This window comes from Mesocricetus auratus, unplaced genomic scaffold (genome assembly GCF_017639785.1).
Source record: "Mesocricetus auratus isolate SY011 unplaced genomic scaffold, BCM_Maur_2.0 Super-Scaffold_100029, whole genome shotgun sequence".
In the NCBI taxonomy this organism is placed as follows: Eukaryota; Metazoa; Chordata; class Mammalia; order Rodentia; family Cricetidae; genus Mesocricetus; species Mesocricetus auratus.
In genome coordinates, this window is record NW_024429210.1 from 7665991 (window position 1) to 7693151 (window position 27161).

Here is a 27161-nt window from a genome sequence, read left to right on the forward strand (position 1 = left end):
AAGCTTCTCAGTTTCATGAGGTCTCATTTATAATTGTTCTTACTGCCTGTATTAATGGTGTTCTGGAAACTGGGAATGAATTTAGAAACTTTACTCCATTTGCCACAGCACTGGTGACATGACATGAATAGGATACATATTAGTTTGGACACTGAACTCTTGTGATCGGTCTGTTGTGTGAATTATGTATCAGTTGTTTGTAGTGCAAGTCCATAATTGTAATGTCAGCAGTGAGGAAACATGAGGAAAACCTGATAGGAGGTTTGGGTAGTAACTGAGCTTACTATCCACTTACAAGTTATAGGAATAGACCAGGACAGAAAGGAGAAGGGTAAGAACCTTCTCTCTGGCATGCAGTTGGCCACTGTTAGGGGCAAGGAGGGAGTGGTGAGTAAAGGGATGTCAGATGATTGGTAAGCAGCCCCTGCGGTTGTCCTATTGCCCTTGATTTGAGGAGCAATGTGTGTGGGGGCGTGCTCAGAATCTAGAAAACAAGTTACTTTAGTTCTGGAAGCCTGTCTTAGTGACTGTTCTGTTGCTGTGAAGAGACACATAACCAAAGCAACTCTTATAAAGCATTTAACTCGGGGCTTGCTTACAGTTTCAGGTTAATCCATTAGCAGCAACGCTGGGAACATGGTGGCAAGCAGGTAGACATGGTGCTGGAAAAGTAGCTGAAAGAGTTCTACATCCTGATCTGTGGGGGGGAGGGGAGGAAGGGGGAGGAGAGGGTAACTTTGGTCTTGGCATGGGCTTTTGAAACCTCAGAGTCCATCCCCAGTGACACACTTCCTCCAACAAGGCCATGCCTCCTCATTTTAATCCTTTGAAATGGTACCACTTCAAAAAAAAAAAAAAAAAAAAAAAGAAATGGTACCACTTCTTGGTATACGCGCCTATGGGGGTTATTCTTTTTAAACCACCACAAAGCCAAATTACTGTACTTATTCAGACTGCAGTTTAATGAAAATAGAAAAGCTTCACAAAAATGACATAGCTTTGGCTAATAACAGTTTGAGATAATTTCATGTGAGGGAATTGTGACCCCAGCAATATGTGAAATCTGTAATTAGTCAGGTGGTGTTGGCACATACCTCCAATCACAGCACTTAGTAGACAGAAGCAGGTGGATCTCTGAGTTCAAGACCAGCCTGGTCTACAGTGTGAGTTCCAAGACAGCCAGTGCTACACAGAGAAACCCTGTCTGGAAAAATCAAAACAAAACAAAAACCAAACAAAGTAAAAGAAAATTCTGTAACTGATTATCATCCAAAAAAAATACTCCCAAGTAATTTAGTGGTGATTAAATAAAATTCAGTAACTTTAAAAGGTAATTTTAAAGGATAAATTGTTGGAACTGACAACTGAATAAATATTGATGAATTTTGAAAACACATCTTAGGAGAATGTTTAAAACTGAGAGGGTCAAGCTGGGTAAGGTTGGGAAGAAAAGGATTTATTCAGCTTATACTTCCATATCATAGTCCATCTATGAAGGAAGTCAGGGTAGGTACCTGGAGGCAGGAGCTCATGCAGAGGTCGTGGAGGGGTCTTGCTTACTGACTTGCTCTTCGTGGTGGCTCAGCCAGCTTTCTTATACAACCTGGGGCCATCAGCACAGGGTTAGCATAACTCACAATGGGCTGGCCTTTCCCATCAATCACTAATTAAGAAAATGCCTTACAGGACTACCTATGGAGACACTTTTTTTTTTTCCTCTTCGAGACAGGGTTTCTCTGTGTATTCCTTACTGTCCTGGAACTCACTCTGTAGACCAGGCTGGCCTCAAACTCATAAAGATCCGCCCACCTGCCTCTACCTTCAGAGTGCTGGGATTAAAGGCGTGTGACACCAACGCCCGATGGAGGCATTTTCTTTCTTTCTTTCTTTCTTTCTTTCTTTTTTTTTTTTTTTTTTTTTTTTTTTGGTTTTTCGAGACAGGGTTTCTCTGTGGCTTTGGAGGCTGTCCTGGAACTCGCTTGGTAGTCCAGGCTGGTCTCGAACTCACAGAGATCCGCCTGCCTCTGCCTCACGAGTGCTGGGATTAAAGGCGTGCGCCACCAACACCGGGCTGGAGGCATTTTCTTAATTGAGATTCCTTTCTCTCAGGTCTCGTTAGCTTGTGTCAAGTTGACATAAAACTACCCAGCACAGCTGGGCATGCTGGCACAGCCTGTAACCCCAAGCACAAGGGAAGAACAAAAGGACTGTGAAGTCCAGGCCAGCCATATTATCCGAGACCAGTTCAAAACAGAAACAAAAAAAACCAAGACTTTGCATAAGTGTCCCTTGGCCAGGCAGCTGGCGGACATGCCGCAGGCCCTTGTCTAGGGGAGCCGCTCAAAAGCTGAACCTGAGCTCTGGACCCAGTGTCTGTCCACGCAGAGACCTGAACAAAGCCGTAGGGGACACTCAAGCTGCATCTGGGTGGGCCACCCGGCCGATACTCTAAGAACCACGGTCTTGGCCTTCGGAGGGGATAGCGGCGGGCGAGCCAGGGGCGGGGATGGGGGTGCGAAGGGGGCGGGCGGGGCGAGCCACGGGACTGAACCACGCACGCGCGAGGCCCGGAGCGACGCACGCGCGCCAGCGGGAGACGTGTCATGGCGTCATCACCGTGCGACCGCCTTCCTGGAGACCGGCGTCCACGGTCCTGAGGTATCGTGCCAGGCTGGGTCCGGGCGATGGTCGTGCTCCGGTCACGGTTGCTTTCCCCGCGCCCCAGGGTCGCGTCTACACTGGGGCCGACTGCGGGGAGCCAGCGGGGTCCCGGCGGTCCCCCTAGCCCGTCAGTGGCGGCTCTCAGGCTCTGCCTGGCTTCGGCCCCGGGCTTCTCAGTCTTGCGTTTTTGCTTTGATGGTTTTTAACGCTGCCTTCCAAGGGTTGAAAAGCGACGCGTGGAAACCCAGGGCCGCCTGCTTCTAGCTGATTTCAAACCTAAACGGACTAAGGTGGAAGGCGCAAAGAGTAGTTTTCTTTTCGTGCAGTCCTTACTATTCTACCCACGATCGGAAGGCTCGCGGTGGCAGTTGTTAGCTCTCTGGAGATAACGGCGCCCTTAATTTTACTTTACTTTGTTTTTCCAAGACTGCGTTTCTCTGCGTCACAGCTCTGGGTGTCCTCGAACTCCCTGTCGACCAGGCTGGCCTCGAACTCAGAGGCCCGCCTTTCTCTGCCGCCCACATGCCGGGCCCGCTGCAGTTGATGATGTCAAGAAATTAATTTGACATCATGCTGGGGAAACTTAAGCATGACTCAAATCCCTGTTAGAAGATCGGTTTAATGACCTAAAATTTGTTGACCACAATTTTACTTTTGGCTTGGAAAAGGTGTATTTGCCCTGGTGAGATGTTTATGGTCTAGTTATTAACAGTTTAGGCTAAGAGTACATAGAAGTCAGCCATATCATTTTTATTTATAAATAATAGCCAAGCCTTGTTAAACTTTAGAAAATTACTCGTGTTTGGTGGAAGGGACAGACAGCATTGTTTTGTTACCAGATACGATGACAATGTGAACTGTTCTTTTTTAAAAAGTAATAGAAATCCCTCAGGGGTGCGGAGGGGGCGGGATGTTGTAGATGCTTTCCAATACCTACAGGAACACAATTTACTTTTAATTGTTTCTAACTTTTTAAACTGCTATGTCAGAAGCTAACTACTGTTTTCAAGCATCTAACCCTTTATATATGGTTCTAAGTAGTCTGCGTTGGATTAGACCTTTGGTTATTTTCATGTTCACAAAACAATAGTATTACTAGCTAATGTTTTGAGTGTTCTACTAATAGAGTACAGCTTGAAGAGTTTTACTGACATTATGTATTTAACCTCCATCACATCCATGTTATTATCATTTCTTCAGAGGTAATTGTAATCAACAAGTTCCACACTTTGGAGAAGCTAGTTTTTGCTGCTTTCTAACTTTAATTTTGAAAACTCATTGAAGTAAGCATTGAATAGAAGTTGATTCCAATGTGACCCCCATCTCCTTGTATTATATGTATTTAAAATATTCCTATTTATGTGTATGTGCCTATGCCTCTTTCTGTATGTATGCCACATGTATGTGGGTGCCAACAGAGACCGGTAAAAAAAAAGTCAGATCTCATGGAGCTGGAGTTACAGGTGGTTGTGAGTTTCCTAATCTGGCTGCTTGAAACCAGACTTGTGTTCTCTGGAAGATAAAGTGCTCTCAACTGCTGAGCCATTTCTCTAGTCTTGCCATTTATGTGCTTTTATTACTGGGCTTTTGGATTTTATGTGTGTGTTTTCCCATATTTGAGTATATGTGCATTTGTGTCTGTGGAGGTCCAAAGATGATGTCTTCCTCTACCGTTCTCCACTGTTTGTTGAGGGGCACTGCACAGTCTTTCCCCCTGAATCAGAGACTCACTAACTTCAGCCAGTCCTGCTAGGATCCCGGTGATTCCCTGTTTCTGTCTTCTGTTTGGGCTACCCTCCATACTTGCCCTGCATTCATGAGGGTGCAGGAGGTGTGAATTCCAGTCCTCACGGCTAGGGTGGGCGCAGGTGCTTTATCCACTGAGCCGTTTCTTTAACTGCTACAATGTGGTTTTTAGAGGTTAGTACACTTTTGAGAGAGAAGCCTTATATATTCTCAGATTTTACTGAAAATTGCAGGCAGCACTAATAGAATCACTGTTTGACCAAGACAGTAGTAGTATTTATTGAGAACTTACCTACACATTTCACCATTATTTTCTAAGGTAATGCTGTGTAAAACATAATTTTAGGAATAGAATTATTGATGCCAAGCCCGAAAATTGCTCCTTGTTTAAAAATCAATTAAATATATGTTGGATTTTCTTTCTCTCACTAATATGGTAACTGTGTGGAACTCTCAATTGCTATTGAGATGGAAAGAACTTCCAAATATTAATTACCATGAATTTTTCTACTGGATCCATATAGTAACTTCTAATATCTGTAAGTCCAAAATGTGACATGATGTTAAGATTCTCCAGACTTTGGTTCCAATTAACCACCCGTGTGCCTGTCTGTCTGTGTATGTAAGCATGCTTGTAGAAGCTGTGCTCTTTTCTTGGCTAATGATGTGTTAATGATGCTCATGATGGTGAGTAGTACCAGCATAGGTTCAAGTGAGTCTTGTGGTCTTGGGGGTAAATTACACAATGTGTATCCTACAGTATTAGATAAGTCACATGAGATATTCAACAAACACCTCAGGACTCCGGCCTTGTCTCAGGTTCTTTTATTTTTTATTTTTTTGTTTTTTTGAGGCAGGGTTTCTGTGTATTGCTTTGGAGCCTATCCTGGAACTTGATCTGTAGTCCAGGCTGGCTTCGAACTCACAAAAGATTGCCTGCTTTTGCCTCCCTAGTGCTGGGATTAAAGGTGCGTGCCACCAACACCTGGCTGCCAACTTCTTTTTTATGTCTTCATTTATTCCTGTAATGATTGATTCCCATCTTATGACTTTAAATACCACCTGTTCATTGATAATTTTCAATTTTTTGTTCAAGCAATGACTACTTCTCTCAACTCTAGACTCCTTGTACTTAACTTCGCACTCTACACTTCGATTTGATGACTCAACAAACATCTGAATACTTTTCTACTCCCACAGCCTGCCCATCTTGTTTTCGGGGAGATTTCATGTTTGTTTGAACTGGCATTGAACTCAGGATAGGTCCTTTTGCCTCAGATTTCCACGTGCTGGAATCGTAGTGTGCACCGCCATGTCACTTTATGTCTTGGTTAGAAGCACTCCACTCTTCAGTTTTACCTTTTTCTCACAACCCACAACCAGCCCACACGTGGGTTCTGGCAACTTTTCCTGCAAAATCCACTCCAAACTGACTGCTCTTCTCCACCTTCCGTCCCTTCTGCCTAGTTGAGTAGACAGCTGATGCTGTCATTTCATCTGAACTACTACAACACCTCCATGATTAGTCTCCTAGGTTTCCTCTATATAGCAGCCTCAATGGCCCTATTAAAGCCTAAGCCAGAGGCTGTCACCCCTGCAGGGAACTTCCCTTGTTTTTCTTGCTGATGTCTTCCCTTACCCTGGCGCGCCTCCCAGTCAGCTGCATTTTTTTTAATATACTCATTCTTTGAGAATTTCACACATGCAATACAATATATTTTAATAATAGTCACCCCCTGCCCCCGTCCTAACTCCTCTCAGACCCCCTACCCTGAGACCCAGTCAGTTGTTGGAAGGGTGCTTTAGCAAGTGTTTTTTTTTTCTCTGGTACCCACAGCTGATTCTGTTCTGGATGACTGGTCTGGCTGTAGAATTGCAGGCATTTACTCATGTAGATTAAGGACGAAGCAGTGGATGAATGCGGTGTTGGTGTGAGGGAAAGTTGGAGGATGAGGGGGCCAGACTTTGAAGTTGCCTTCATGTTGTGTAAAAGAGGGTTTTGTCCTGAAAGGATAAGGAGCCGTTGCTGGGCTCAGTGAAACTGAATATCAGAACCTGGTTAGGGCATTTCCATGAAGACTTCCCCCTTTCCCTCATGTCCCTCTGCTGTTTTTGTCCACCTGACTCCACTGAAGAGTGATTTCCTTGCGTCTTGTTGTGTCTGCAGTGTCAGGGTACCCTGTATGTCCCCATGCTGTTGTGATTTGTATGTCTGGGATGGTTTGATTCAGGCATATCATCTGCAGTAAGCACAAAGTCAGTGTAGCTGGTCTCTGCTCATCAGAGTATTCCAATCATCAGGGCGAATGCTGTCAGTGCTTGATGCTTGTGTGATGAGTGAGCAAGCCTGAATGGTGACGAGTGAGTGCTCTGTAAGTGCTCTTCATCGATGTGCTAGTGTACACTGTGTGCTCAGGAGGGAGCAAGCAGTCAGTTTAGGAACTGGGAACTGATAGTGGCCTTTGGGAATTTCCTCAGGAAGGCTAGCGCACCTTGAGCTGGATTAGTTACCTATGGCTGAATTGGCTAGTGAGTGCCAAGAAAAGTTAGGTTTGTGGAGGCACCTTTGAGAGCTGGTACGAGGTGTGACATTTCAGGAAGCCAAGCTGGAAGAGGCAATGAGGTTGAGGAAGAATTTACCTTCATGTTGGTTAGAAAATTCAACTCTAGGGCAAAGAAGACATTTTGGTTCTTCGGATGTAGTAGAGCTAAAGAATAATAGGTTTGACTGTGGCTGCTAAGTAGGGGGAAACGAGCGTCTGTCATCGCCAGTAAATTTCAAAACGTCAAACATGCAAAACTTTTATTTATAAAATTGTTACAACACATTACACAAATCTCCGACAGTCATAGTTCAGAGAATGTAATAAGGTATGCTGTCTCTCTTCCCTGCCTTTCCTTTCCTTTCCTTTCCTTTCCTTTCCTTTCCTTTCCTTTCCTTTCCTTTCCTTTCCTTCCCTTCCCTTCCCTTCCCTTCCCTTCCCTTCCCTTCCCTTCCCTTCCCTTCCCTTCCCTTCCCTTCCCTTTCCTTCCCTTTCCTTTCCTTTCCTTTCCTTCTTTCCTTTCCTGGAAGTAGCTACAGTTAACAGTTTATTGTATGTCTTGAAAAACTCACATGTATGTGTAAGTATGTTAGTTTTCTGTTGCTGCCACAGAAATGTGAGATAAACTTAAAAAGAGGAAAGGCTTATTGGACTCATAGTTTTGGAGGTTTCAGTCCATGGCTGGTTGTCCTTGCTGCTCTTGTGTGTGAGAGGGAGAAAAAGCCACCAAAGTCCCCAATCTTCTTGAACTCCACCCCCAAGTATGACCACAAAACTGCCAACCAGGTCTTATCTCTTAAAAGTAGGGTTTCTTAATTAAATGTACATTTCAGAGAAGCAAATTTCCTGGGCCAAAGAACATGTACATATCATTTGAAATGGCGTATCAAATCCAAAAGATGCTTAATTAAATCAAACTGCTAATCGTGAAAAGGGCCTGTTTGTGGTCACCTTTGCTTACATTAGAAGCAGTTTGACACATGAAAAATGACATCTTGTTCTTGTTTCCTTGGTGAAGTTGAGTAGTTTTCTTTGTCTAATAGTCATCTGGATTCCTTTGTGAGCCGCTGGCTTCTTTGTCTACTTTCTTTGGGGTTGTGTGTAATTTCTGCTTGTTTGTTAAACAGATTTGGAGATGCCTTGTTTCCTGTTGTGCAGGTTATATTGCCTTAGTATGTCATTTGAATTCAGACCTGATCTATGGGTTTTCACATGGAGACTTTTGAAGAGTCAGATAAACATAGCAGGAATTAATGATACTTTGAGGTTGGAGGTGTAGCTTAGAGGTGGGGTGTATACTTAGCATTCTTAAAGCCCTTGGTTCAGTTCCCAAGCAGCTTCCCCGCCCTGCCCACTGAAATTAGAATGTCTTAAAGGCACTCTATAACATAATCAAGCAATCTGAAATGTCAGCCTTTGTTGACAGTGTTAGATTTATGAATGTTGTTGAGCAGCTGTGCAGGTAGGGTGAGCATCCCTTACCCTTTCCTTCTCTCCTGTAATAGCTGTGTAAATGTTCTAGGCTACACCTTCTCTTCATCCTGCAGTGCATGAACTTAATCTGTTCAAAGACTCAATATGTGACAGTAACTGCTGTCTAACTTCATTGTAATTATTCTTTTCTCTTTCTTTTAATTTATGAAGGCTACTTTTAAAACAAGTAAATTCATGATTTTTATCACTTTGTACTTCAGTATGTATCCTTAAATGACAGACTTTATACATCTATAATACCATTTCATATACAACAAAATTACCCATAATTTGGATAATGAACCTTACATTTTTTTGTGAGTGAAAAATTTGAAGCCCAGAGAGATTTAGTGATTCCCCCTCAAGGGTAACAGAGTCAGTATTCAAGCAGGCAATACTGAAAGCTCGAGTGTCTGCCTCTATCACCCTCCCACCCCCTTAAAAAACCCACCTTGTCATTCAGCTATTGTTAAGGTGCTTAAGGACTGTAAATACATACATGAAGTTGGAACTTGGAAAGTGATAGTTGGTAAAGATTTTTCATATCTAGGATTTGTTTTTAAGTTTAATACAATGAACTGTCAAAATGACACCTAAGTTTTAAAAATTTAATAAAACAAAACTTTCAGAAAAATTCACTTTGTTGATTTCTTCAGTAGACATTAAAGGATTTGTTTATTAGACTTTTTAAAAAATTTGTCTGGAATGTGAAAATTAAATTGATTAAAAAATGAAAAAAAATTGTCTTCAATACAATGCTTTACAAAAAATGTGGTTGTTTTCCCCTTTTATTTTCCTTGGTGAGATGGTGTTTACTGTAGCAGAGGCTGGCCTTGAACTTAGAACTTACCTGTAGCCGAGGGCATCCTGGATCCCCTCACCCCCATCCTCCAGTTCCCAAGTGCATGCGCCATTGAATCTGGGTGAACATGAGTTTTGCTTGTTGATGTGTGGTTAGATCATGTTTCAGAGCTTTGAAAGTCTCAAGGGCTTGATGTGTGGCTTGGGCAGATTCCTTCCCCCTTCCCAGGAAGGAAGTGCATTTTAGGAAGAGATTCTGGAAGGGCTCTGTTGTAGGCCTGCCTCTGTCTCCCGAGTGCTGGGATTAAAAGCGTGCGCTTACTAATTAATCTTACTCAAAAGTAAATGTACTTTTCATTTTCTTTTTAAAGCTCTGTCTCCAATATGAATTCTGAGAATTCCTTTTTTTCAGTTGGTCAAAATGGCAGGTGAAGAAATGAATGAAGACTATCCTGTAGAGATTCATGAATCGTTATCAGCCCTAGAGAGCTCCCTGGGTGCTGTGGATGACATGCTGAAGACCATGATGTCTGTTTCTAGAAATGAGTTGTTGCAGAAGGTATTTTTGTTGTTGTTGTTGTTTTTTGAGACAGGATTGCACTGTATAGGCTTGGATCCTCGAACTCACTCTGAAGACCAGGCTGGCCTTGAGCTCAGAGATTGTCCTGCCTTTGCCTCCTAAGTGCTGGGATTAAAGGTGTGTGCCACTCGGGCCTAGCAGCAGAAGATATTTTAAAATCTGTTATCTGCAGATGAATTTCAAAGACAAACCTGTGAAAGAAATAGTTAACTAGCACTATCTTTGTCTTCCTACTGGAGTTTCAGGCGGGGAAGTGTTGGAGTTTATTTAGCCAGAACATCCTACAAAGCTTTTGCATTGGGAACTTGATTTTGAAAAGCAAAGACACTCATAGCATTCTTTTAGACAGAAACTATCTTTGGTCTTTTAAGTATTATAATGAGATTATCAGTTGTCTGCAATGCAGAAACAGTAATTAAATTGTTTCTCCTGTATTTGGTATTGCCTAAGCATTTTGTTCCTCTTCTTAGTGAATTGTTGAATGCTTATGTTGAGTAATTACTTTTGACATAAAAGCCCAAATTATGCCTCTGAAATTGGTATTATTTAGAAGAATTTTTCTTGGACTGTAAAAATTCCTTGTTTAACCAAAATAGATACCTTGAAGTGAAAATTTTTAGCAAAAACAAAAAGCCAAAAACTGCACTGGTTATACGTGGGTTATCTGTATGTACATACAATGTATGTAAGTGTGCAATAATAGCAGCTGATGAAAAGAAGCGGCTCTGGATATGGGGAGAGCAGGGTATGCAGGAGGCTTTGAGGGCAGAACGGGAAGGGAGAAGGCTGTAATTAAAATACAGTCTCAGAAGTAACCAAAGACAATCACTGGTTAAGAAAACATTTTTGTATAAATTATTTCTAGATTCTTTTATTATTGGATTATAGGAAGTGAGAAAAACATGCCTTTGATACTTTGTGGTTGGGAAAAGTTTAACGTGTTATCTATTGGTGTTCAAAGTTTGTGTCTATCATTTTCTTGTCTCTCTCTTTTACTAGTTGGACCCACTGGAGCAAGCAAAGGTGGATTTAGTTTCTGCATACACATTAAATTCAATGTTTTGGGGTAAGTATGTTACTCTGTAGTTCATTAGAAAGTATGTTATTGTGTCAAAGGTGACTAGCAACTAACAAAATTACCCTTTATAGTAATTTTATTATTCTAATGCTTTTTTCTTTTATGTGAGAGTACAGGATGCCTGTGAGCCACATACCAACTTAATCATTCACCTTTAATCCCAGCACTTGGGAGGCAGAGGCAGGCGGATCTCTGTGAGTTTGAGGCCAGCCTGGTCTACAGAGTGAGTTCCAGGACAGCCTCCAAAACAATACAGAGGAACCCTGTCTCGAAAAAAACAAAAACAAAAACAAAATTGAAATTGAATTAGTTACACAACATAACTGGGGTTTCTTTTATTATAACACTCTTACTATTATATATACCACTTTATTTAATGCAGGTCTTTCTCTTACAGTTTATTTGGCAACTCAAGGAGTTAATCCTAAGGAGCATCCAGTGAAGCAAGAATTGGTAAGACACCTGTGATTTATGCCTATTTATAGGTCTGCTGTAACTCTGTAGGTTAGTCGTATGGCCATTGTCACACTGGTTAGGGAGATTAGAATTAGAGCAGAATGGCATAATTCTGGTCATTATTTATAACTTTCATATTATTTTTCCTATAAATTCTTAAAATTTTATTCATCTCCAGGGCTACTTAAGAAAAAAAAACTTTTAGACAATTCTTAAAAGTGTATTTCAGTTGATTTACTAGCAAAGATGGGGAAATCCTCTCCTACCTTTTCAATCCCTCCATTAACTCATTTTCTCAGCAGTAAAGGATTCAGTTCAGCAACAAAGCTAAAAGCTTTTTTGGCACCAGCTATATGTGTACTGTCCAGTAATTCTGCATCAGTGACACATTTACAGCCTGTAATAAATCTTCTGGGCTTGTCTCTGTATTCCATTTAGATGTATAAGTATACTAAATAAGATCTAATATCTTGGAGTTTTTGCTGACTTCAGATATTAAATCATCCAATTTGAAGGGGAAAAATAGAAATCAAACTTATAGTTACCTTACTGACTTGACTTTATGAATAAGAATTTTAATGAATTTATTCTTTATGCACATAAAATATAATGTGCATATATATGCAAAACACACTTGACATTGTATCCTTGTTTTCGAGTCTTATAGCAGCTAGTGAAGTGTGTTATTTATATCTTGGTAAAGCACATAGGTAGTTTACTTAAAAAGAAATGAGTAATTCAGGCCTCTTATCTTCATTAAAAAATGTATAGACCAGGATATTTTCTTCTTTTATGGTTCCTGAGGAAAAGATAAATTTATACTTAAATGTAGCAGTTGTGAAACAATTCTAAGAAAAAAGGCATAAAGTAATATCTATAGATTTTATTTGCCCTATGATACTGACTTTAAGAAATACAGGTTATCTTTATAGCTTCCTAATAGCGTCCTTTTATGAAATTATTTTTCAACACAGTTATTTACAGTACTCAATACTGAGTTTGTAAAAGGATAGACCATTTGTCTTCATTCCCCTTCAGAATCTATTTTATGGAGAGCACATTAATTTCTGGATAAGGATTGGCAAATAAAAAACATTCTTAAGTCTATTACCCTTTTCTGACCTTGGCAATAGACATTATAATTGATCACAGAATTAGAGGAAATCTGTTTGCTATTCATCATACACATCACAAGTGGGAAAACAGTCACCTTATTCATCCAGCGATATTTGAGTGCCTACTAAGAGCTAGGCATCATTTTCAAGTGAGATGATGCCCCAGAGGAATGTGGCAGATGCCACCCCCACAATGAAGGGAAACACACAGTAACCATGGTAAAATAAACAGTGCCCATGGTTGAGCAGACTAGAAGGGAGGAAGTAAGTGGATGGATGCTTGTAGGCAGAACAATAAGCAGGGGGACGGTCCCAGGGCAGACCTAGGGTGGATGTGCTGTTTTGTAAGGGTTGCAGCTTTTACACGAGAGAGTAAGGAACCAGTAGAGGACTTTGAGCAGTTACTCAGTTTTGATAGTGAAACACTTGTAAGGTTCTGTATTTTACTGCATATGCTCATATACCTATTTTATTTCATTGAAACCTGTTTTTGAACAGTGATCAGCCATTTACTGTGTTATTTCACCATTTGAAGTATAAGATTTATTTATTCTAAGTAATATTTTCAAGAGATTTAAAGTGACTCAAAAACCTACTGTTTCTTACCTTTAAAGTCCGTATAGTTTATTAGAAAACTTTACATACTTACCAGTCAAAATTATGAAATTGAATAAAAGATCTCCTATTTCATTCTGCCTATTTCAATTGTGACATTAGACAGTAACGTAAAATAGATATAAATACTGCCTTACCTGTTTTCTGTTTAGAAAAATGATGGGAGAATTTAATTTATTGCTTATTGCTATAGTGATACCCTTGCGTGAGCCTTTCTCTGGAAGAGTTCAGAACACTTCTAAAATGTTTGGTTGTTTGTTGTTGGCCTCGAATTGGCTGATCTTGATGTTTTAACCCTCCTATCTCTGCCCTCCAAGTGTTGGGTGCATCCCTGTGTCCACTGAAGGGAGTTTAAAGTATGTCTTTCTCCTACATTGTCCATTCCAAGAATGCATGGGGCTCGTCCTGTTCATTTGCACTCAGTAGTGCTATGGACTTAATGGACAATGAATCCTCACTGTTGATTTTCACTGAGAAAGAGCCTGATAAAAGTTAGCAATAGCAAACAGCTCAGGAAATGATTGCCTTTTATTTTTCTTTCTTTTTGTCTCTAAGGAAAGAATCAGAGTCTACATGAACAGAGTCAAAGAAATAACAGACAAGAAAAAGGCTGCCAAGCTGGATAGAGGCGCTGCCTCGAGATTTGTCAAAAATGCGCTCTGGGAACCCAAACAGAAAAACACACCAAACGCTGCTAATAAAGGAAAAAGTAAACATTAATCTTCTGGTTCTGATGTACATGTTTTCAAAAAGTACATCGTTTTTATCAGTTTACAGAATAGGTAGTTATGTGGCAATGCAAGGTTTAAATGGATTCCTTTTTGAATTCATGTATAAATTTACACATTAAATTTGTGATAATCTTTTTTTTTTGCTGAGAAAGATTAAGTTGTCTTTATTGATTTTTCATATAAAGCATCATGATGTTTTTAATATTGTAAGGTATTCTATAAGCAATTGTGAAATCCAAATGTTCTTTGTAAACATTTGTAGTGCTCTAAGTGAATAATGATATTATGAAGTGTGCTGTCTGTAGACTGGAGTTATAAGGACATCTGTTTTTACTAATGCCGATAAATGTGATGAATTAAATACCCACTTTGTTTTTCTGTTTTGTTAGTTCAACATGTTTCTGTGATTTTTGGAGTAATTGCTTTCTTGGTATTCAAAGTACAGAATTGAAACCTTAAGGCTGCACTTTAATTGTTCATTTCCATTTAAAATAAAATATCCTTATTATCACTGATGGGAAATAGGGTTGTCTGACCTGGCCGGCTTTGGCTTGATTCCCTCCTCCTCCAGGTTGTAGCTGTGTAACTCACTCGCTTCTTGCTATCCACAGAGAAGGTAAATGGGCTCTTTAGACGAGGAAGGCAGGTGTGAGAAAGAAGCTCCTCATTCATGAGTCACATCCCCCAGTTTTCTGGTCTCGCTCTTATAGATGTTTTTAACTGTATATTTCCTAGGCCATGCGTACTTATGAATATTTTGAACCAACTTTCTTTATTAAATACTGCCCCTTAGCCACAGAAGGAATCACATTATATTTACATTCTGATTTATCTTTCCAGAATATTATTTGTCACAGAGAATTACTAAACACTTTTGGTGACTGAGCCCATATAGCCTTGCTGCTCTCAGCCCCGTCATCATGTGTAGGAATGCCAAGTATAGCTAAGTTCTTTAATTTTTGAGAGTAAGTGTTGTTGAAATTGTCAGTGATTAATTTTTCACAACTAACTTTGAATATATGAATTTCTTGATTCATGGTAGCACATTTTGAAAATGATCTTAAATTATAATGGGCTTTGTAACGCGTGTTAAAATTATAGATGCACAAAGTCTTAGCTCTGGTACCAGATACTTTTTGAAGTACAAAAACATTAATGAACATTTGTAGTTATTTCACTCTTTGCCATTTTAATTCTCTGGAATTTCTAGCTAGTTTTAAAGTAACTTCATTAGAGAAATAAGTGCTTTATTAAGATAATTATAGACTGGATTCTTAATGCTGTTCATTGCAAAGAAACTTGTATCTTGTATTTCTTTTTTTAAATTTCATAAAAAATTTTAATGAAAATTGTCACATGATTGCAGATAATTATTAGCCAGTGTATTTGTTTCTGAAAGTCCAGCTCTACATCCCATTAAATTGGAGATCTTTAAATATTTCTTTCAGTATTTATTTGTAGAAATAAGAATTCAAATCTATTCTGTTTTATTACATAGAATGTGAAGTGATTATTATAACATACCAAGGAGCTAAATGATAGCAGTTATTTGTTGGATTATTTGTTGGATAAATTAATACACTGGTGTCCACACTGCCGAGTACCGTGCTCAGTCCTAGAGATGATGTCTGCAGCCCTCATGCTGTTTTTAAGAAGTCTTGGAACAGTAGTCTTATTTCAGAGTCCTGGGCATTCTGGGAAATGATGCTCACTAGCCTGATCCAGAGGTGGGCTCATTGAAAGTATAAAATAGGTGTTGGTAGCAGTTTCTTTCAAGCACTGCTTTGCTCTGAGGGTAGGTGTTAATTGTGCTTTATGATCTTGGGAATCCACACATCAGAGAGGTTGCAGCTGTGGTTAGTCTTAAGGTTAGATTTGTAGATACTAATCCAAATGAAATCTCATCTTTTAAATATTTTAAATAAATTTTTCTTCTTGTTCATAGTTAAAGAGTGGGTAGTAGAATATGTTAAATTAAAATTTGAAGATTACATCATGGTTTACATTTCTGGAATTAGGTCATATCAAATACGTGGGTTTTTAAGAAACTGAACTATTAAAATCTACTCAGTTACTAAAATGAACTGGTATTATTTCTAACTTCAGCTTTCAAAATTGTTTAGAAACATGAATACTTCAGAAATAGATAGTGTACTGAAGATACACATACTTTTTTCTCTGAAGTGGGTTACTGAAGTTAAAGAAACTTGGGGAATTAATCAGTTTATGATTCTATTAAATTACAGTTTCATACAATAAATTCCCAGAACCTGTGACTTTTCAAAGCATTGCTGAGAAAGATTTGGGTAGTTATTCTGAATATTTTAAAAACTCAGCTTTATATTCAACAGGGAGAAATATAAGTACTGCCCCTGTCCCTCACAGCATAGTGAATAAACTCAGATGTGTCAGTGGCGCCTCCTATGACCTCACAGCGTCCTGGCTTGTGTGAATGTGCAGGGAACGCGCTTCACTGATGTGAGCATTCCTCTTTCTTACCTTACATTCTAGTCTCAGATCAGTCTTGGAACTACAAGCCGTGTGTTGTTTAGTTAATGGATACATTACAGTTGTCACTGGCAGTTATGTCTTTGCACAGAGTTAAAATAGAACTTGATACAGGAGTTTTAAAAAACTTCATTTGGAAATTGTATTTTTTTTTTGGTTTGGAGATTTGTCTTGCTTTCAAAGTGAGCTAATTGTCTCAGACTGCTCATTGGAGCCTCTGTCCTTTGACTTGATTTGCTTACACTATGGTGTAATTTTTTATTTCATTATTTTTGGTGTTGGAGATTGAACCAGGCCCTCAAGCATGCTAGGCAAGGACCCCATCCCCAATTATAGCACAATTTAAAATACAGCCAAAATTAGTGAGTGAAGTATCCACAAAAGGGGCAGCTACGATGAATGGCCTGACTTTTTAACCTCCCTACCTCCCTACCAAGGCCAAACCCCACCCAATTCTAGTTCTCCCCTGCCCCCTTTTTGAGACAGGATCTCATTATGTTAACTCTGGCTTTCCTGTAACTTGCTATGAAGACCAGACTTAGAAAACTCTTCCTGCCTCTGCCTCCCAACTGCTGAGGGCAGGTTGATGCCACCATACCCAGCTCAGTTCTGGTTCTTTAAGATTTTATTAAATGTGTGAGTGCCTGCGTATACATCACAAGTGTGCAGTGCCCGCATAGGGCAGTAGAGGGTGTTAGAGCCCTTGGAACTGGAGTCATAGTAGTGAGCTGCCACCTAGTGCTGGCGACCGAACTCTCTAAGACCAGGCCATGATCTTGGCCCCTGAGCCTGCTCTCCAGATCCTGGATCTGGTTCTTAGAAGGTGGAACGATGCTGCTGCTTTTACCCCTTCCCAGTAAGCCTTAACGTCAGCACATGGGCTCAGCAGGGCCACTGCATGCGAAATGTCATTTTCACAAAGTGATATGTATTTCAGATAGTGTACAGAATGTGATGGTTGAAAAATAAGCTTTTATAAATGAAACATCTAAGAGACTTTCTCATTCGCTCTTCAGTTTAGGTGCCTTTAAGGTACACCGTTTCATTCTGGCAGCTACAATAAATGGCAGGGAAATGGAAGATAATAACTCACCATTTCAAGATGCTGCTGTCATAATGAATGTAGACCTATCCGGGGCTTGGATTTAAAGTTTATAGTGTACGGTATTTCAAAGCCAAGTATCCAGGAAATTCATGGTGATAGGATTTGAATGAGGAGATTAGGGGAAAGAGAACAGAAGGCTTTCCTTGTGTGGCTGTTATCTGTTGTGATACTGTGTTACCGTGCTACTGCAGACAGGAACTTGTTATCCTGAGGTTGCTGTGGAGTCCAGTTCATCTTGGAGCTTATCAAAAAGGATTGGTTATTAAAATAAAAAAGATTACAACAAGGAAATACACCCAGCACAGAGCTGGAGTGCTGCTTTGCTGAGAGACCCGTGCCGTAATGGACCCAGCTGGTAGTCTTGTACTTGGTGCCTTTCTTTCTCACTGCCATTGCTTGAGCTGTTTAAACTACCCTAGACTCATTACTGCTTTTAAGAGAGATTATTTCAGCATACATGTGTACACAGGCATCTATTAGCTGTTTCTGAGATTTCGATGCTTGTGATTTGGATGATTTCTTAGAGGGACAAAGAGCATGGAACATTTTGTAATTTTGCTAGGGCACAATCTTAATTCCTGCTAATTCCACAAAGGAAGGTAATATTCAACCTAGCTGACGATTCAGTCTCTTGGCTTCCAGTTTTTTCTTTTGTCATCTGTTCACTTACTCATTCAGTAAAATACTTGGCTGAGTCCCTGCGTGCAAATGTCTGTTTTAGGCATAGGAGATTCAGTAGTTGACCCTGACAACTGGGATTAAAGTTACATAGGCAAGTACTACTAACCACTGAGCTATACCCTACTCAAACTTGAAGATGGTTGCCATGAGTGAACTTGGGCCCCCCCCCTGCATTATTTATTGAAGACCTAAGCTTCAATACCTCAGAATGTTACCTTATAGTGGAATGGTGTTATTGCATGTGTTATCAGTGTGAGGTCACTAGAGTGTTTTCTAATCGCACATGACAAGTGTAAAATGAGGCAGTGTGGACATGTATACAGAGAGACTCCTGTGTGGAACGAAGACAGAGATAAGCTTGATGTTCTCAGGAGTTAAGGGACACCAGTGTCCACAGAGCACCTGCGTAAACTTAGGGACATTTTAATGTGGGCATGGGTGTCAGGACTTCTGTCTTGAAATGTCAAGGACACACTTTGTTCTTTCTGAAGCCCAAACATTCAAGCATTTCTAACATACTGCCAGTTATGGTTGAGTGCCATCTTTTAGACATTGTTATGTTTTTCACTCGAACATTACCATATTGCATGGCATTTCCCTGAAACAATGGAGTAGTTAGCTTGAAATAATGAAAATAAATGCTGAAAACCATCATACACAGGTGTGTGTAATTTGTACTGTTAGATGAGCACAATCCGTTGTAAAAGCCCCACATGGAATTTATCTGGCTGGATGTAGATTGTTTTTAAAGGGCCTCTTCCCAATTCTTAAACTGTTGTTCAGTCATGGTGTATACTGTGTGTGTGTGTGTATGTGTGTGTGTGTGTGTGTGTGTGTGTGTGTGTGTATGGGGGGTAGGGGCACCACCACTTATACCCTGCCTTTGTTTGGAGTTAACAACTAAAGAATTCAGAAGTAGGCTTTTCTCCTAGTAATTTCAGCCCATTTATTTGCCTTTTTAGCATTGTTAATGCCTTTACTGCCTTTAGGTTTAGAACGAGCTAGTAGATAAAACACAAAATAGTAATGATATAAATGGACCTTGGGAATGTAAAAGCCTATATTTAAGAGAGTTTGCCATGCAGAGGAGAGAAACAGCATTCTCCAAATGATACAAGACGGAAGGTTTGATCCCAGTTGCAAAGGTGATTGCTGTGTTACTCAATATTATTAAGTTTTCTGTCAAAGATTGGAAGGAGTCGATGGAGACCAGTATAGTTGTGTCTCTGTGTTTTTGCAAGCCTGGAGACATGCGGGTTAGTACCGGCAGGTGATACATTGCAAATGCTGGAAAGTTGTGTTCCCACCGGGTGCAGAGGTGAAGTAACACATGGTTTTGACTTTTTTTTTTTTCTTTTTCAAGACAGGGTTTCTCTGTATTGTTTTGGAGTCTGTCCTGGAACTAGCTCTTGTAGACCAGGCTGGCCTCGAACTCAGAGATCTGCCTGCCTCTGCCTCCCGAGTGCTGGGATTAAAGGCGTGCACCACCAACGCCCGGCTCTTGCTTTGTTTTTTGTTGTGTGTGATCTCTTTAGTAAAAAGAAACAAGAAGAGTAATTGTGCTGATCAGCAATAAATCTCCTCAAAGCTGTGTTACGACTATCAGATACAAATTAGTTTTTGACATTTTAGGCAATAAATCCCTTCAGTGATAGGGAAGTCATGGAATGCTGAATTGAGGTGGCAGGTAGGCCACTGTTGTGTGCGTGTGTGTGTGCATGTGTGTGTATACACAAAGTACAGTCTTTAAATGTTTTTATTTTCCTAAGTTTCTATGTAAACAAACACGAGATATTTCAGTCTTAATACTAAACTGAAAAAGGGATTTTACTGCACCCAAGTTTCCTAAGAGGAACCTGGTACCTAGAAAATGGGTAATAATTTGTTGTCTTACTGAGGCTCAGCAGGGTTGTAAAAGTCAACTCCGTAATCTGTCACTTGGCATCAAGTATCAAGTCTTGCATGTCAGAGATGACATGAAATAAAAAACCTTCTAAAAATTAAGTCCTAAACAACAACCAAGCATACTTTTTTTTTTTGCAATAGAGACGCTGGTTTTATTTTTTCATTTAATGTTTCATTTTACATACCAACCCCAGTTGCCTTTCCCTCTCCTTTTCCTGCCCCTATCCCCTCTTTCCCACTCACTGCCTGTCCCTGTCCCCTCCTCAGAGGGGGGTAAGGTCTCCCATGGGGAGCCCACAAAGCCTGGCATACCAAGTTGAGGCAGGACTAAGCCCCTACCCGCTGTATCAAGGCTGAGCAAGGCATCCCACCATAGGGAATGGGCTCCAAAGAGCCAGTTCACGCACCCGGGAAAGTCCTGGTCCCACTGCCAGGCCCCTGCAACAGATCAAGCCAAATAACTGTCACCCACATTCAAAGGGCTGTCCCATGCGGTTCCCCCAGCTGCCAGTTCATACCTAGTCCGTGAGCTTCCACTAGCTTGCGTCAGCTGTCTCTGGGTTTTCCCACCATGCTCTTGACACCCCTTGTTCATACGATCCCTTCTCCCTCTCTTCAACTGAACTGGAGGAGTTGAGCCCAGTGCTTGGCTGTGGATCACTCGTCTGCTTTTCATTAGTTACTGGATGTGGGTTCTCTGATGGCAATTAGTGTAGTCACTGATTAAAGGGGAAGGCCTGTTCACGCACCCTCTCCATACTGCTATGAGTCTCTGCGGGCATCATCTTGTGGATTCCTGGGAATTTCCTTAGCACCAGGTTTCTTCCTAGCCCCACAATGCCCTCCTCTATCAAGATCCCTCTTTCATTGCTCTCCCCCTCCAATCCCTTCCTTAACTCTGCCTTCCTGGTCCCTCATGTTCCCATCCCCCAACCCCTCCTTTTCACCCCCTCCCAGTTTATCTAGGAGATCGTAACGATTTTCCCTTCCTGGGACTCTTCGTGTATGCTGCTCTTAGGGTCTTTTTTTTTATCTAGCTTCTCTGTGGTTGTGAATTGTAGCCTGGCTATCCTTTGCTTTCCATGTAATGTCCACTTCTGAATGAGTTTGTCTTTCTGGGTTTGGGTTACCTCACCCAGGACTGTTTTTTTCTAGTTTCATCCATTTGTCTGCAAATTTCAGTGTCCTTGTTTTTTATTTCTTTTTTTTTTTTTTTGTTTTCTGCTGCTGAGTAATACTCCATTGTGTAAATGCACCACATTTTTTTTTTTATCCATTCTTTGGTTGAGGGCCATTTGAGTTTCTTCTGTTGAGAATTCTCTGTTTTAGATCTATACTCCATTTTTTAATTAGATTATTTGGTATTTTGGTGTCTAGTTTCTTGGGTTATTTATATATTTTGGAGATCAGTTCTCTAGATGTGGGGTTGTTCTCTGGCGTGCACACACGTGCACACGCACATGCACACACATGCACGTGAGTGTACACACACAGATTAAATGAATATAATGCTTTTTAAAGACTTGCCTCTCAGACGCAGGGGTATGACCTGCTCCATTTGTTGTTCCTAACAACTGACTGGAGCATTTTTTTTGCTCTTTATTGTAATACAATGAATAACAGAATAAACGTTATTTCAAATTTCCTATTGGATTGCCATTAGCACAGGAGGACCCAGGCACACTGCTTTTCGTGTATTGATATTTGTAATTAAGACATAGGTTGCTAACCTGAAGTGGTTACGGCTGAATGGAAGCGCATCCCAGCCCTTGTCTGCTCTGAATGGGAATTGTGTTCACTTGGAGTCACACCGTCTGCCACCTTTTCAGGTCAGCTGCTTTCATTCAGCACCAAGCACTTAATGCTTCATCCACGACTTTTCACGGATGGAAGCTGTTGCCAGGGATCCTGTCTGGACCAGGTGTTTCCACGTTCTAGGCATTGTGTGTGGAGAACTGGAACTTGAAGCACCCCATACTATTAGCAAAGCAGTGGGGAACTTTACTTAAAGGGACAGTGTAGGAGACACGGTAATAGAGCAGCAGATGAATTGGACTAGAATGCCCAGGAGCACTGCTTATTGTCTGGGCTTCCTCTTATGGGATCCAGGAGAAGCTGGTAGCTAAGGGGATGTTTCTCTTATTTGACTGACAGCCTTGGTTATGTAAGGGTGCATTCACCATCTGCGTCCTTTCGAAGGATGCATCCGGTTTTACTCACATGCACTCATACCATGCATAGACATAATGTGGCAAATAGGGCATCTCCCAAAAGCTTGTTCAGAGAGCGCAGTTTGTCCTACTGTGCATGCACCCAAATCCAGTCCAGACTGGATTGACTTCTTGTCTGTAGTTTCTAGGTGTGTTCCTGGCATGTTCTAACTTCTAGAAAGGGGGATTGCTAAGGAGTTGTTATGGGGGAGTGACTTTCTGCAGTGTTGGAGGTGGGTTCTTTGTGTGACTCAATGCAGATCGGACCCTGGGGTTGCTAAGGAAAGTGGTGTGTGTAGCCCAAGCTAAGTAGGCTCCCAGGTGACTATGCTGTCCCTATGCTTGTCTTAGCTGAAGCTTTATGGCTAATGTCACACGTGTACCTGTGTGTGTGTGTGTGTGTGTGTGTGTGTGTGTGTGTGTGTGTGACCACAGTCCCTGTTACTTGGCAGTCACTAGTTTATCTCCCTGTGGTCTAAGAAGGCAGCTAAAGGGGATGTCAATTTTCTGCTCACGTAAAGGAACAGACAGACAGATCTTGTCCAGGGTCATGTCCTGAGTGTCATTAGGCCGACAGAATTCGTGCCTTGACACTTGTCTTTGCTCTAGGATTTTTATCTGACCAATGAACCACCATGGAAAGACAGTCGGGAGGAGAGCACCCAGGCCTCTCCCACATGCCCTTTGTTGATTCAGCAAAGGTGTCTTGCAGGTTCAAACTCCACTGAGATGGCTTCAGTTTGTGTTTCCACACTGCCAGAGTTAAGTGTACACACTGACTTCCAAGCACTCTGCTTTATTGTGCTACAGTGAGAGGAGGGTCTAGAATACCCACTTTAATAATCGTATTGGGTGGTTTGTTCTCTAGCTCAGGCCATTTTACCCATTCACTAGGCAACCCACACCCATTCACACTCCTCAGAAGAAATTCTGGCCTAGGAGTGTCACTCAGTGGTAAAGTGCTTGCCGTACAAGAACAAAGGCTTGGGTTTGAAGCCCCAGAAACTGCATAAAGCTGAACACAGTTGTGCATGGCTGTAACCCCAGCTCCTCTGTGGTGAGATGGGAGAATTTCAGAAGCTTGGGGACCAGCTACTCTGGCATACTGCAGCAGTGAACAAGAAAAGAGACACCCAAAGTTGTCTTCTGGTACACATACACCACCACCACCACCATCACTACCATCACCAAAACAACACCAAGAACAGCAGCAGCAGCTGCAGCAGCACCCCCCCCACCAACCACAACACCACAACGACCATCACCACCACCACCACCATCACCATCACCAAAACAACACCATCACCACCACCACCACCACCACCATCACTACCATCACTACCATCACCAAAACAAAACCAAGAACAGCAGCAGCAGCAGCAGCAGCACCCCCCCACCACCAACCACAACACCACAACGACCATCACCACCACCACCATCACCATCACCAAAACACCACCACCACCACCACCACCACCATCACTACCATCACTACCATCACCAAAACAACACCAAGAACAGCAGCAGCAGCAGCAGCAGCACCCCCCCCACCAACCACAACACCACAACGACCATCACCACCACCACCACCATCACCATCACCAAAACAACACCATCACCACCACCACCACCATCACTACCATCACTACCATCACCAAAACAACACCAAGAACAGCAGCAGCAGCAGCAGCAGCACCCCCCCCACCAACCACAACACCACAACGACCATCACCACCACCACCACCATCACCATCACCAAAACAACACCATCACCACCACCACCACCATCACTACCATCACTACCATCACCAAAACAACACCAAGAACAGCAGCAGCAGCAGCAGCAGCACCCCACCACCAACAACCACAACACCACAACGACCATCACCACCACCACCATCACCATCACCAAAACAACACCATCAGCACCACCACCACCACCACCACTACCACCTCCATCACCAAAACAACACCAAGAATAGCACCACCACCACCACCAAAACAACAAAGCCAAAGCAATCCTTTCTGAAGCCAAGCATCATGGCAGACGCTGTAATCTCAGAACTTGGGAAGTAGAGACAGGAAGATAAGATGTTTGATTCCACAGCAAGTTCAAGGTTACCTGAACCACAGGAGACCATATTCCAAATATCACATCCTCTCATAAAGGTAATTCATTCCTTACACTTATTGATTCTTAACCCTTCTAGTTATATAAAACAAGCTGTTTCTAGAAAACAAGGCAGTCTCCTTAACATGAGGTCATTTAAAATCTTTTCTATTTAATTTGATTGAAAGTATCATTTAATGGAACAGGCAATACCGAGATAGCTGTGGAACTGAAGTGTTTATTAGTACCTACTATCTGCTACTGTTTATCGAGTACCCACTATCTGTTTTAGAAAGTTGGAGGTTAGATAGTCTCTATGTTCAAATGAACTGAAAATCTAGGGGAGGTTTCTCTTAAAGTTTCAGGCAATACAAAGGGGTATTTTCAAATGGTAACCACTCATTCATTTTTTTTTTACTTTAAACAAAGGCGTTTTCTGCTTTTAGCCTTTTAAAAGGCATGTGTCACTTTTATGTAGCTACACAGTAATGTTCACCTTGTCACACTTGAGGCTTATCACAGCTGCACTTTCTAATACGAACCACAAGGTGGCAGCAAAAGAACGTAGGTTTCTGTCTTGCTTTGCGTGCATAAAAATGAAGTGGAAACTATTTTGGATTTCATGGCTGATAGAGAAAAAGATAAAGTGATTCAAACTTGATGGGACTAGATATATATCTCAGTTGCTAGAGTGCTTTCCTGCATACATGAGTCAGGGGTTTGATATCCAGCACTGTGTAAAAAACTGGTGTCAAAAAACAGGAGGGTCAAGGTCATCCAGCCACAGAGTGATTTCTAGGCCATCCTGGCTATGTGAGGTCCTGCTTCAAAATGCTAAATTAAATTACAAAAGCATAACTGCAAAAGACAAAGCCCAGATAAATACTGTGGTTAAATGTGTCTTACCTTAGTATCAAAGTTATACTTTACTATTACCCAAACCATAATCTAAAGTTCTTCTCTTAAGAAATTTCTTTAGTATCAGGAATATTTTTCAGGATTCTTATGAAATCAGTTTTTATGTTTATAGCAGTAAAGAAAAAGACATGTAAGTCAGACACTAAGAACCGAGAGTTTGAATGTCCGGGAACAGTGGGAGGGACTCACTTTTCTTGATAATTTATTTTAAGCAGCATTCCTTGAGAAAAATCGATTTTGGTGACTTTATTCGTGGACAGAAATTTGTATTAAGAAGTTACTTATCAGGCCAGGCGGTGGTGGCGCACGCCTTTAATCCCAGCACTCGGGAGGCAGAGGCAGGCAGATCTCTGTGAGTTCGAGGCCGGGCTGGACTGACAGCCTCCAAAACAATACAGAGAAACCCTGTCTCGAAAAACCAAAAAAAAAAAAAAAAAAAGTTACTTATCAGGCAGATTTGAGTAGTGTGTACATCTTAGTTTCTTTTTCTCTTACTGTGATAAAATACCTTGAGGACAGTGACCTGAGGCAAGCAGGGCTTACTCCGGGTCACAGTTTAAGGCTCCAGTCACTCGTGGTGGAAAAGTCGAGGCTGTAAGAACTTGAGGCCGCTGGTCGCACAGCATCCATGACCAGGAGGCAGAGAGCGATGACCACTGCTGCGGCTTGACACTGTTCTCTACTTATACTGTCCAGGACCCCAGCCAGGGAATGGTGCCAGCTGCAGTAGGTGGATCAATCTACACCAAGTCCTGTCATCGAGACAGCGCCCCACAGGCTTGCGGGGATGCCAGTTTTCCAGGTGGTGTTTGATCCTGTCTACTTGACAATCAATGGTGATCACTGCAGTGTGTCCCCGAAGATTCTGTAACACTTCTATAAATTTTCAGTGACTTAGCTTTTGTCTAAGTTCGACATGAAATATCAAAAATGTTTAATTATTTACAGTCAGCTACAAAACAAAAAATAATTTTGTCTTTTGTCCAGACAACTGAAATCTGTGTGAAGCATTAGTCTAATTAATCTTAATCAATAAAAACCAGGAGTCAGATAAAAACCTGAAAGATCAGAGAACTTGGAGCAGCCAACAGTTGCTTCCTACCTGTCTCCTTCCTGCATCCACAAAGGGCTCAGATCTTGTCTACACCCCACCGTCTCACTTTCTGTCTCTACCTCCTGAGTGCTGGGATTAAGGGCATGAGCCTCGTAAATGCTGGGATTAAAGGCACAAGCTGCCACTGGCCTCTGTGGCTAACTAGCGGCTAGCTCTGCCCTCTGATCTCTAGGCAAGCTTTAATTGTCAGAACACGACAAAATAAAACACAGCATCCATTTGTATAAAAAAATAGACCTTCCCATTTTCTCAAGAATCTCGACTGCACTTGAGAATAATCTTTCTTTTAAAACGAACATTACAATAAAAACCTTGCAAGTAGAAAACCCGCACACTGCCATTAAGCAGACCCCGAGTCTAAGCATCTCACCGAGCCTCTTCTATACAGTTAGAATAGCCATTTTAAATCGTCACCGCATCGCACACCTTCACTGTTGAGTACATTTGCATGTGCTTATCCACCAGAACCCCCCAAACCCACAATGGACTTAAAAGTAGAAAACCAACTGGCTTTATATATTTCCTCCTCCCAAGCTCAGAGAACGCAGCGGGGGCGGCGGGAGGAGGAGAATGAAAGAGCAAGAAGCTGGGGAGATGCAGTGTGAAAAGTTGTCTTCCGGACATGATGCGACCCTGCCCTCATGAACTGCTGTGGATAACTACACAAGACCTGCAGAAGATTGGGACAGACAGCATTCCATTACGGAAGGGGTAAGGGCCCACGAGGCCCCACCCCCTGGGCTACTACTGACAATTAACAGTGGCTGCGGAAGGAATGTCGCTGTTAGTGGTGTAGCTGTTGAAGCACCTT

At 41.5% G+C, this 27161-nt stretch overlaps 1 protein-coding gene across 2 annotated transcripts; it reads left to right on the plus strand.

Annotated features, from left to right (window-relative positions):
* Positions 1 to 2577: 2577 nt before the first annotated feature.
* On the plus strand, positions 2578 to 18749 carry C1d (C1D nuclear receptor corepressor). 2 transcript variants are annotated; one of them, XM_005070401.4, is made up of 5 exons: positions 2578 to 2658; positions 9637 to 9783; positions 10804 to 10870; positions 11280 to 11335; positions 13624 to 18749. In XM_005070401.4, the coding sequence occupies exons 2-5, from the start codon at positions 9646 to 9648 to the stop codon at positions 13786 to 13788; spliced, it is 426 nt and encodes a 141-aa protein (XP_005070458.1). In that variant the 5' UTR covers positions 2578 to 2658; positions 9637 to 9645; the 3' UTR covers positions 13789 to 18749. The 2 variants fall into 2 exon arrangements, with proteins under 2 accessions (XP_005070458.1, XP_040589142.1); XM_040733208.1 differs by lacking the exon at positions 2578 to 2658 and adding an exon at positions 2736 to 3343.
* The last annotated feature ends 8412 nt before the right edge of the window (positions 18750 to 27161 follow it).

Bases quoted from the DNA above. Each gene is read 5' to 3' on its own strand.
- C1d (XM_005070401.4), top strand. From the start codon at position 9,646: ATGGCAGGTGAAGAAATGAATGAAGACTATCCTGTAGAGATTCATGAA. The intron at 10,871-11,279 runs GTAAGTATGTTA...TTTCTCTTACAG, and splicing joins ATTAAATTCAATGTTTTGGG to TTTATTTGGCAACTCAAGGA. The intron at 11,336-13,623 runs GTAAGACACCTG...TTTGTCTCTAAG, and splicing joins ATCCAGTGAAGCAAGAATTG to GAAAGAATCAGAGTCTACAT.